Below are 12,305 nucleotides of genomic sequence, written 5' to 3' on the forward strand. Positions count from 1 at the left end.
AGATAAACATGATCACATAATTATATACATATCGTTGCTGTCGGGCAGAAACCTTGTATCTCCGTATTTTAACTTTATGTCAATAATGAAAGCCTATCTTCTTCATACTAGAATGTCACTCAAAATGTAGACAAATAGCCGATCTGCAAGCCCACAATAGTGGCGGAGAGCTTGTAGATTGGCTATTTTTAACAAAGAGATTTGGAGTAGAGGGAAAAAGTGGTCCAAGTACAGAGTTAACTCAGGTCTGTTTCACTAAGTATAGAGGGTTTAATTGTTTAAAACTCATTGGTGAACATGAAGTAGAATTGATTTGATACTCACATGCTAGTTCACGTTCACATTCATCATTCATGAAGAGAGAAAACACATGGTTGGAATGGTTAGAAAACTGATACTTCACAAACAGAAAGATTACTAATAATTTGCTAATTGTTAAGGAACCTGAAACATGGAATGCATTCATAGAATGAGTTAAATTAATCGACTCTCTCAATTATTATATCAAATAATAGCTTGCTTCATTAATCATAATGATTCAGCATTCTACAACGTTCTAATTCCATTTGTGAAATGACTAAACATAAGCTTAGAGATACAATTCTACACTATCTATACTATTTTGTTTCTGTATACAATATGTTAAGGGGAGCGCATGTTAGTGCAATATGTAAAGACATGAAAGTTACAGAGTGCAGCTTTAATTCATCCTCCTAATATGATTGGATGACATGTTATCAATTAAGTCATCATCAGGTGTAACTGGAGCCAAATCACACTGTGATCATTATGTTTATGATCAAAATGCCTCAAATCAAATCAGAAAGACCAATAAGATATCAGAAATTGATTATATGGAAAATAATGAAGGCTCAGATTAGTGTAAACACTTATAGCCATTATATGAAAGCACAGTGTAATTTATACATGAAGAGATAAACATGATCACATAATTATACTTAATATACATATGCTGTGGGGTTTAAACCTTGTATCTCCGTATTTTAACTTTTTATGTTTTTTTTGCGTAAATGAATGCCTTACTTCATCATAGTAAGTGTCACATTTACACAAAAGTAGCAAAATAGTGGATCTACGAGCTTGTAGATCGGCTATTTTCAAAAAATAGCTATTTTTGGTGAAGACATTTTGTGTAGAGGGGGAAAAAAGCGGTCCAAGTACAGAGCCAATTAACTCCGTTTTTTTACTAATCTTTAGTGGATATGTGTATCCGTGGGTTTTATAAATGTTTAACCAATGCAAAATATTATAAAGAGCTTGTGACTAAATAATAACTACATTAGATCCATTAGAACTTTTTTTCCATTCACAGTTTTGGACATACAAGGTTTCCACCCGACAGCGACAATATCACAGTTAATGATAATGCACAGTGACAGTTAGGTCACTTACATGGTATTATTCTTAATCCCACAGCAATCTCCTCCTCCTGTTCTCCCTGTTTGACCTGACAGATGTAAACTCCCTTATCTCTCAGTGTGCAGTCTCTCAGTGTCAGAGACACATTGCCTTCCTCCAGCCTCTGGATGTTCAGGCTCAGTCTGCCCTCGTAGCCCCTCCCCTCTATCACCTGACCATTCTTATACAGGTAAATACACTCTGACTCCTTAAACCAACTGATTGTCATGGAAGACGTGCTGGTCTCAGGAGAGAGGTGACAGGGGAGGGTGACATTACCACCTGTACTACCCTCAGCCCAGCCTTCAGTGATGAGTTTAAAGTCACCTGGAGTAAAGAAAAGACACAGTTAGTGAAATATGAAATAATTACTGTTCATTTAAACATATTAATCATAATTAAGAAGACATGCAGTGATGTAACCAAGACTTTACAACGACACCCCCAAAACACACACACACACACACACACACACACACACACACACACACACACACACACACACACACACACACACACACACACTTGAACCAAGTTATGCTATAGTTACTAATGGAGCTCAGCACCTTCTCATATTGTTGCTGTCGGACAGAAACCTTGTATGTCCAAAACTGTTATTTTGCAGGAAATAGAAACAAGAACCTGTGTTCCAATGAATCCAATATAGTGGTTATTCAGTCAGAAGCTCTTGTTAATACACACATAACCACTTTCCCTCTTAAAAATAGAAGATTTACAAGCTCACAATGCACCGCGTTGTGAGCTTGTAAATCATCAATTATTTTTGCTACCTTTGTGTGACACTGTAGTATGACAAAGTATGGCATTGATTTATGAAAAAAACATAAAAAATTTAAATATGGAGATACAAGGTTTCTGACTTAACAGGGATGATATATTAATGGACGTTAGGGTGCTCATTTAATCCATTTGCCTGATGAAGACCTACATGCTCAAAACATTACCCTTATTCTAAATTTGTTTGGGAGCTTTAACTCAGTGTTTTATTATTTATTATATTTGACCTCTCTTTAATTTCTTCTTTTTTTTTTTTTTTTTTTTTTATCCAGCGCCTGGCCTAAATACAGGTACAAGATGTGCACACAACTGGAACTTAGGGTGGCCAGACATCATGGAAAATTCAGGACAGTCACGATTTTCAAGCAGTTGTCCCAAATACCAAATTATATCCTGTTTGTCCTGAAAGCCTGAGTTTTTTTTCCTTTTCATTTGTTTTTCCATTCTCATAACATTGCAATGATACAAATAAACAACATCTTGCAAATCATTCAACATCAAGCTTCTGACAGGTGTGTGTGTGTGTGTGTGTGTGTGTGTGTGTGTGTGTGTGTGTGTGTGTGTGTGTGTGTGTGTGTGTGTTGGTTCAGGGTTAATTGTAATAACATCTGTTAATTATAATGACTTGCACTCATTCAAGGAAGGTTATATGTGTTGAGTGCTACTAATGAATGACATCCTGTCACACACAGAGAATGTTTTGGAAAAGTGGATATATTTAACACGTTTTCTGCCAAAACCTTCAAGGGATTTGATACTATATGACATGACCTCCAATTACAGCAATTCATTATTGGCTGAGTACACACAGAGGATGGTTATTTTGAGAGCGCACACATTTGAATTATTTTATTTTTTGGATCTGCACAAAAAGCGCAATACATAATAGATCCAAAGACTGATCAGAAGAAGGTTACATTACATTAGGTACATTAAGGTCAAACCAGATACAACATTGATGACATACTACTATACACAGAAATTTGACATATGATTTTTTTCTTTCACACACACACACACACACACACGCACACGCACACGCACACGCACACACACACACACACACACACACACACACACACACACACACACACACACACACAAACTGCCAAGTAGCATCTTTAATCCGCTGACCCAAAATATACTTTTTTGGATCAACAATACAATTATTTTCGAGGGCTTTGATGTATGGAATCACAGATGAACTATAGGGCTATTCATAAAACTTTCAGGACTATAGCCTTCCCCAACGACAACCAGGCTGTTACATACAACAACACAGGTTTATTTTTCCTAATGCCAGACAGTTCGAATTTTGACACTTTCACATGTTTTATTGTCCATTGTAACTGGAGGCCACACCCACCGTGCTCACTAGGCCCCTTAATTGTCCTGAATTTCACCTGTTCTCACCTGATTACCCTACATCAGTAGTTCTCAAACTTTCATTTCAAGGACCTAAACCCCCTGTATTTGGCTGCGGACCCCCATTTAAAAAATATTTGTCCCAGGGACCTCCAGACGCAAATATTTGAGTTAAAAATGATCGCTTTAAAATATATACATATTCAAAGATTTGCACAACTTTTCAAGATCTTTCAAAAATAGTAGATCTAGCGCTTTGAGCTTGTATATCTGCTATTTTGCTAAAGTATAAAATATGGATACAGGATACGTAGGTGGGCACTAGGGACATCTTGGCACCTCGAGGTAAAATTGGCTATTTTGTCCAAAATGTTAAAGAAATTATAATATTTTAAATATAATAAGTAATGTAAAGTATACATGATGTGAACATGCACGGTACATCATTATCAGACTTCATTTTATCCTTCAACTTCTTGTTTATACAGCTTTTGACACACAGACACTACACAACACAAAGTATTAATACTCAGCAGTAAAGTCTCAATTGTACAGTATATGAAATAAAGAGGATTAGGTCAAATTCAACCTAGATGATTCTTGTGGGAAAAGACAGACACATTCTTGTATGAATAATATATATTTTCACTGTTTTAAGGTGTGTTTTTTGTTGTTGTTTCTTTTCTTCTTTACTGTCAGTGTTGAAAGCAGTAAAGATTTAGTGAAGTAAATTTAAGCAAAGCTCTGGCTGCATGGTCTGTCTAACTGTGAATGATAATGATTTATGTATTATTGCTTGAAATGTGAACCACATAGGCCATCTCCCTCCTCCCCATATCAGCTGATTATGGTTCATCTATCAGGAAATAAAAAAAACTGTGTTGTGACTTACCGTGAACTCTGGCCTCTGCCATGTCTCCGGTAGCTGTATAGAAGAAAAACAGACAAATTACCACACCTAACATTCATAACATGTATCTGCAAATAGCTTGTTATTTGTGAGCTGCAGTCTTCGTCATGAGAATGGAGATTACTTTCTTTGCACTTGGTCACAAGTAACCAACAGTTTGTACCGACCATCTGTTCCCTGCTCACAAACCCTGAAACCTACAGTGGTTCTGCAGCCAGATTTCTTAATTATTAAAGGTTGAAAAATGTTAAGATAATCTCTTACCTTTCACTGCTTGGCATATGCTTTAGACTTGAAAAACAAATTCATACAAATCCTCACACATTACTGACTCCTATACAACTAACCAGCATGAACAAAAGTGAAAGTATTAATGTCAGTTTCACACCCGGATTGAGCTCCGTCGAGAGGGGCGGGAGAATCCCCGGTGCCCTGCCGTCTGATTGGCCTGCCTGGCCATCATCATCGGTTGGCATTTGAGCAGTTTTCCTCCGAGGTGGAAAGACTGGTGACGCGAGGTTATTTGAGCAGTGTTTCTATTGTTTGCTGTCAGGTGTACCTGTGGAAACAGCACCCTCTGCTGTTTTTTTTCGGAATCTGTTCTTGAGAGATTACATCCCCATAGACAAGAGAGCCCACAGTAAGACCAAAACTGCAAGCAGAATGTTAAGATCACTATGGAAACACTTTACAAAGGGTGACCTAGATTGTTTGTAGGGCATGTGGTTCACAACCTTTTGGATCAGGGCCCACTTGAAAATCTCACAAGCCATTTGGCCACCGTGTTAACTCATTCAGTGCCAGACTTATTTATTTCTGGCTGTGTTTGCCCAGTGCCAAAGATTTTCAAATTTCTTACCTTTTCAAGTAGTCACAGAATATTTATCTCCATATGATCGATCCCCTGATGGTTGCTAATCACGGAGGGTTTCACTGTGCTTCCATGAAAGAAAAAAAAAGGCATCGCCTTCGGATCCCGTTCACTTCTTTTATGCCGTTGTTTCGACAAAATTTCATAGTAAAACCAGTGGCGTAGCACAAAATCGTGGGAAACTTACTATGCTTTAAGTTCCAATTTATCGGTATCACAATAAAAACTCAATGTTCAAGGTTTTGAAGAAAAGAAAAAAAAAATCACAGTAATCTTTTAATATTGATGCTATTATCCTTAAAATCTTAGATGCAATACCCTTGCAGTTCACCTGTGGGAGGTTGGGAATCGCCGGACTATAGACATCGTTCATCATTCTCCTTTGTCTTTGCAGGTTTTGGTACCATGTCCCAGATGAAGAAAGACACAAGGAGATGTGTGGCCATCTGTCCCCAGGAGACAGCTACCAGATGAGTTGGTACACATCCAGGTGCACCAACCATCTGAAGAGCATCTGCCAGAGACCCCAGGGAACCCTGCAGCGATGGACAGAGGAAGATGGAGGACACCTAGCTCTGGTCCATATAGCGTTAGGACAACTAACGCTATGGACCAGAGCTAGAGGACACCTAGCTCTGGTCCATGTTAGGAGAACTCCCAACGCTATGGACCAGAGCTAGAGGACACCAGACAAGAGTAGAGGAGACTACACAGTAAACATCCTGAGTGTTAAGGGCCACGTTGCCGATTTTGCACCCAAATCCTGTTTTAACCACGTAAACCCTCCATACTTAGTAAAACGGATCTGGGTTGCAGCTGTACTTAGTAGGCTCTTTTCCCCCTCTACAAGCTCACAATGCGTCACATTGTGACGTGTTGTGAATTTGTAGATCATCAATTTTTGGCTAATGTTCACCCCAGAATATGGATGCTGGGGTTCAAGTGGTTAATGAGGTTGAGGACATTGTGTTTTTATTTCGAACATTTATTTCTCCCTGATTTTCCATTCGGACATCACTTCCTGGACTACAACTGGACTACAACTGGACTACAACTGGACAAATGGTCTAAATGGTAGAGCAGAGAGGCCACATCCAACCACCACAACCACCACTGTGTAGCCAGGGATCCTTTTAATAGAATATAACTAACTCTGTGTTAGTTATATTCTATTAAAAGGATCCCTGGCTAATAAGCCAACTATGCCTTAATACATTATAATTGTCCTCTATGACTAAAATGTTAAATTAAAAACACCTTCAATATTATATTGTATTTATTTTAGAAACAGTTAATCTTTCACTCAATATGGGCAATGCCCGTCGCAAGTTGATGATGTCATGTGCCCATGTGTGGTCTAGCCCTATGGAATGTATGGAATGCATGTGCAAAAAAGAAACATATTTAAAATATTGATTTGATGCTCCTATTAACCTTAGGAAGTATTAAGTTGTTTTTTATTTTCAATTTTTACAGCTAAGAAAAATGTTATTTATTATTTGTGTGTTTTTGAATTAATTCCTATGCCAACGACAAACACCTTGCATACAGGCTATTGCCACAAACACGGTATGAAGTCATTCCATCTTCATCTTCATTATGATTGCTTATGAAAACAAATTTCACCCACTGATTTACACCTGTAAAACTATGATGTGATTCTTACCTTTGATTTTGAAATGACATGTTTGAGTTGTACGTTCATAATATTACCAGCAGATGGCAGTAAGTTGTTATAGTCATCATAGTAGGAAGGACGCTCCTCTGTCGACACACATCCTACCCATCATGCTTTGTTTTGTAGTCATTGGTGACACAGCCTGAGGTCGGATCAGCTTAACCAGGTAATCGCCTATATCTCCTTTTAAAATGCTCTTATTCTTTCACATTCAGAATGAAGCCGCTTTTTTACATTTATCTATTTATTAAATTCAGATGGATTTTTTGCATTTATAGATTACTAGGTATTTATAGGTATTTATAGCCAGAATTAGGCACTGATTAAGTTGAGTGTCTGGCAGCCCAGAGCGTGAGTTCTCTACGCTCTGCCAGGCGCTCTGCTCTGCTCATAGACCGAACATTCCTTAGTAAAAAATAAACAAAACCATTTCGCTGTTCACCGAAACGAAGACGGTTTAGTGTTGTTGGAAGTCTATTCTCCAGGGTGGGAAGCCGCTCTCAGGACCCCACCTTCTCTGTATAATATATAATACACTTTTTGGGCAGAAAATAAAATATATCCGCCAGATGGAAACTATTTTATTTACTCCACTGCGCCTTCTACAGATCTGGTCAATGTATTAAGCAGATCTGTAGAGGGCGCAGTAGAGTAAATAAAATAATAACCAGGGCTATAGTGTCTGGTACATGGGTCTGGTAACGTACAACTGTTATAAGGTGTTTTAGTGTGGCCTATGACAGTTATCTTAATAAAGGTTAAATCGATCACATTATGAACATCAAGAGCAGCTATTTGAATTTGGTTCTAGTTATGCTTGAAAGCCTGTAGGTTTAATTTTTACACGTGGTACAATCATACCCAAAGTAATCCTGGTTAGGTCACTGCTTGCCTTAAGATGTCAACATAGTGGTGGAAGTACTCACATTTTGTACTTAAGTAAAAGTACCATTTACCACAATGTAGAAATACTCTGTTACAAACAAAAGTCAAAATATTAAAAATGTACTTGAGTAAAAGTACAAAAGTATTTGCATTAAAATATACTTAAGTACTGAAAGTAAAAGTACTCATTTAGCAGAATGTCCCATTTCACAAGTTTACAAATGTATAAAAATGCTTTGAAAATAGCACATCTACAAGCGACAGGTTGTAAGCTTGTAGATCTGCTTTTTTCAATACCCCCACTTTGAGAACCACTGATTTAGATCCACAATTATACAAAGGACTTCAGTTCTGTCGGTTTTCGGGAGGTGGGTATAATGCAACTATTAAGAGAATATTCATTAGCTGAATATAAAAGAAAAAAGAATAAAACATTTAATAAATTAGCTGTACAATCATAGGCTTGTGTGTATTTTTGTAAGTGGTTCTTGTATATTTGTCCAATTTGTTTTCGAAGGTGTATGACCTGTTTTGTATTCCTATATGATTCAGAGTTAGAACAGCTGCAGCTGAAGATGTCTGACACAATGGAAGAGAAGATTAAGAACTATCGGACGGCTCCGTTCGACGCTCGCTTCCCCAACGTCAACCAGACGCGCAACTGCTACCAGAACTACCTGGGTAACACACACACACACACACACACACACACACACACACACACACACACACACACACACACACACACACACACACACACACACACACACACACACACACACACAACCACCACACCATGATGTGATGCCTGTGTTGTCTTTTTACCTAAATGGTTTATTTATTGTACTTGAGTGTATTTGTCATGTTTTATGTTGAGAACCACAATGTAAATAAGTCCTATAGACTTTATTGCGCATCATCCTTTAATTTGATCTAACCAGTACCTTGTGTAAAGGATATTTCTTTTTCAAATAAATCAAATCGAATTACCGATATACATTTAACCTGTAAACCTACTTACATTACAGACCTGGAGAATGTTATGTACTGAATGTTTTATACATTATCTTTAGAATAACACTGAATGGGCCTTATGTGATATTGAAGTCTTTTTAGGCCTGGCCCATGGATCTCAATTGTCACAGACATACACAGTACATAGTAAGTTGAAAATAACCCACACAGGTGTTTTATTTTCTCCGTAAGCCAGAATTCAGTGCAAGTCAGCGTCAACTACTCAATGCTTTGGTCAGTCATCTCAAGTACATAGGACAAGTGTCACCGATCTAAGCATTTTCAGTGCTCCAAATGCCACATTTACATGTAGTCATTTGGAATACAATTGACTCGCATTGCTGGAGAACTGTCCCATTCATATGTATCAGGTTTGTGTTCCTATTCAGATCATAATTGATCACATACCCAAACAAACTGTATTTACAGTGGATGAATATATTATGGTTAAAAGACTGAGTTTGCTAGATTTAGGCTGGTTATGCATGGTTAGGACTTGACAATAGTCACAGGTCTATCAGAAATGTATAGCATGTTGTATACTGTGTAGAATATTGATCGCAACAGTGGCACTGATACAGACTATATCTATCTACGTGTTTCCCTGTCAGACCGCTTCTGGTTGGCTGCCATGTTTCTCCCTGTGTTGACCCCAACCTGACCTTTTTAGCCAAGCAGGTAAAAACCACATACCGGTCATTGTCCATTTTCAACTGCCTGGGATTTGCTCTGCTGTGCTTTTAAAGCTTTGTTTTCTAACTCTGACATTTGCTTTCACTTTTGCCTTTAAACTGACATTCTTAATGATGATTCATTTTAACTCCTGCTGTGTCTCCACCTGGTGATGAACATTTCCATGTTTTTAACAATGTGTTTTTCTCATTCATTATTTGTTGATTATAGCCCTATTCCAACTGTAAGGCACACATAACTGATAGTTTGGTACTTTATTGTTGTGTCAACTGTCTGCCTCCGTCTGTACACTTGATTTACACACTTCTATATTAGTTCATTGTTCTATTTTCATGACAGCCATCAGAAGTGTTTTTAGGGAGGCTAATGCACTCAGGCTTGTCAGTGTTTAATTGAGGTGTACACAGTTAACCACTTAAACCCCAGCATCCTTATTGTGGGGAAAGCTTTTGCAGAAAATTGCAGATAGACAAGCTCACAACACGTTGCGCTTATAGCCCTATTAATATAATTAAAATACTCCTATTGAGTGCCATCCATTCCTCCCATCATGCCTGAAAGGACGACTTCACCCATTTTCAACATATCTTCTCTAATCTAATGCTCATGATAAAATGTTACAATGTTTTTCTACTCGTTCTGTGTCTCATAGAAGGGATGTGGACACTTCAGAAACCTGCCTACCAGTGACATCATAGTTAGGCACATTTTTTATTTAGATTTGTATTAACGTGAGAACAATGGCTTCCATTATAGCTTGCTAACTTTCCAGAAATAGAAAGTCTGCCGTTTCTATTAGCTTGGATTGCGACATCGATGATGTCGCTGGTAGTATAGGCGGGTTTCCGAACTGTCCACAGCCGCCTTCCTATGAGACACATGCCCGAGAAGACAAAAATGGTACCATACTATAATGAGCATTAGTGAGGACCAATTATATGAAGATGGGTTGAAAATGGGTGAAGTCGTCCTTTAAGTGTACCAGTAGAGGCAATTAGACTTTATATGACGGTGACCATGAAGTTCTGTGTGCACTTTCTAGAATCACTCTTCCATAATGCTTGGCTTGATTTAATGTCTTTGTGTGTGTGTGTGTGTGTGTGTGTGTGTGTGTGTGTGTGTGTGTGTGTGTGTGTGTGTGTGTGTGTGTGTGTGTGTGTGTGTGTGTGTGTGTGTGTGTGTGTGTGTGTGTGTGTGTGTGTGTGTGTGTGTGGGTGGGTGGGTGGGGGGGGGGGGGGGGGGTAGAACCATAACATTTCCATTAATCTCATTTGAAGCACTTATACTGAGTACTTTCCAGCTTTAAGGCCTGTCTATTTGAAGTTGTTTTTTCTGTTTGTTTGTTTTTTCTGTCTGAACTGTCATGCACCACAACACAAGAGGAAGATATCTAATACGTTAATTGATATCTTGTGTTATTAACACTGTAGTTTCATTCTATTCATACTAACTACCATTGCCGACATTTGGTTGGCAAGAGGAACTGTGCATTTATTGATTTGTGCTTTTTTCGTGTTCATGCGGCTATTGCTTTATTTGTGTCATTTCATCAAGAATAGTCTCAGAGAGTCATTTCTTGCCTGCTGTCACTCTCAATGAATTGTATGCGTGTAATGCAGTGGTTCTCAAAGCTGCGGGTCCAGGGACCCTCAGGGTGCCTTGAGGGGACTCCCAAATGGACCCTTTTACAGTTCTGTAACTCTGAGAATGTACGGGTTCATTTGGTTCCATTTGTACAATCTCAGAGTTATGGGAAATGAAAGAGTTTGACAACCGCTGGGCGTAATGCGTGTCTCTCTGTGTCCTTGCCAGACTTCCACAGATGCAACAAGGCCCTGGCTGCTAAGGGCCAGGACACAGCTCCCTGTGAGTGGTACCAGAGAGTCTACAAGAGCCTCTGTCCCATGAGCTGGGTACGAATGAATCACACTTTACTGTACTTTACGCCCCTTCGCTGTTTGATTCAATCTTTTCTGTGTTGGATTTATTCAACTGTATGTTGTTAGTAATAATAATAATACATACATTTTATATAGCGCTTTTCAGCGTACTACGTTGCTTTACAAAACGGCAAAATAAAACAACTTTATTAGGAAATACTATACTTAACATGAAAATGTTTGAGAACCACTGTTTCTACTGAAATTGTTAATGCAACAGGGACGTCACCTTTCCTTCACGGTTCAGACCGCTCTCCCATGCCACGCCCAGTCCATGTAAAAAGAGAACATAATTCTCTGCATGGTTACATAGAATGAATAAATAGCTCTGTGTGATCTTTCATCCAGGAAGTTGTTCATTACATTTGGTCTCTGGCAGAAGTCCAACACACAGTACTAATCTCTTTCTCTCTCTCTCTCTCTTTCTCCCTCGCTCTCTGTCTGTCTGTCTCAATTCTTTGTTCTCGCTCTCTCATTCTGCTCTACGTTATAATTCTCTCCCTGTATTTTCCTTCCTTCCTTTCTCTTTCTCTCATATACAGCGGCAGAGATGGGACGACCAGATTGAGAATGGAAATTTCGCAGGGAAGATCTAAGTCAAACCACCCCCCCCCCTCCATCCAATCCTGCTTCCATTTGTTTCCTCGTCTCAACATCATAACATGAAGCGTTAACGCTGCTTCTGTACAAAGATAACTTATAATAAATTATTTAACATAAATTATGCTGTCC

The 12,305-nt window shown here is 38.5% G+C and overlaps 2 protein-coding genes across 2 annotated transcripts; one reads left to right on the top strand and one right to left on the bottom strand.

Annotated features, from left to right (window-relative positions):
• Positions 1-1,405: 1,405 nt before the first annotated feature.
• On the bottom strand, positions 1,406-4,854 carry LOC311061786 (myelin-oligodendrocyte glycoprotein-like; the record flags this gene model as incomplete). Its single annotated transcript, XM_084080483.1, has 3 exons — positions 4,757-4,854; positions 4,475-4,507; positions 1,406-1,746 (listed from the first exon to the last, which is right to left on the bottom strand). Exons 2-3 carry the CDS (start codon positions 4,494-4,496, stop codon positions 1,406-1,408), a joined length of 363 nt encoding a protein of 120 aa, XP_083936609.1. The 5' UTR covers positions 4,497-4,507; positions 4,757-4,854.
• A 3,647-nt stretch (positions 4,855-8,501) lies between these two features.
• LOC311061944 (cytochrome c oxidase subunit 6B1-like) lies at positions 8,502-12,169 on the top strand (the record flags this gene model as incomplete). Its single annotated transcript, XM_084080659.1, has 3 exons — positions 8,502-8,607; positions 11,446-11,546; positions 12,116-12,169. The coding sequence occupies 3 exons, from the start codon at positions 8,502-8,504 to the stop codon at positions 12,167-12,169; spliced, it is 261 nt and encodes an 86-aa protein (XP_083936785.1).
• Between the last annotated feature and the right edge of the window lie 136 nt (positions 12,170-12,305).

This window comes from Gymnoscopelus microlampas (genome assembly GCF_963454915.1).
Source record: "Gymnoscopelus microlampas genome assembly, chromosome: 15".
Classification (NCBI taxonomy): domain Eukaryota; kingdom Metazoa; phylum Chordata; class Actinopteri; order Myctophiformes; family Myctophidae; genus Gymnoscopelus; species Gymnoscopelus microlampas.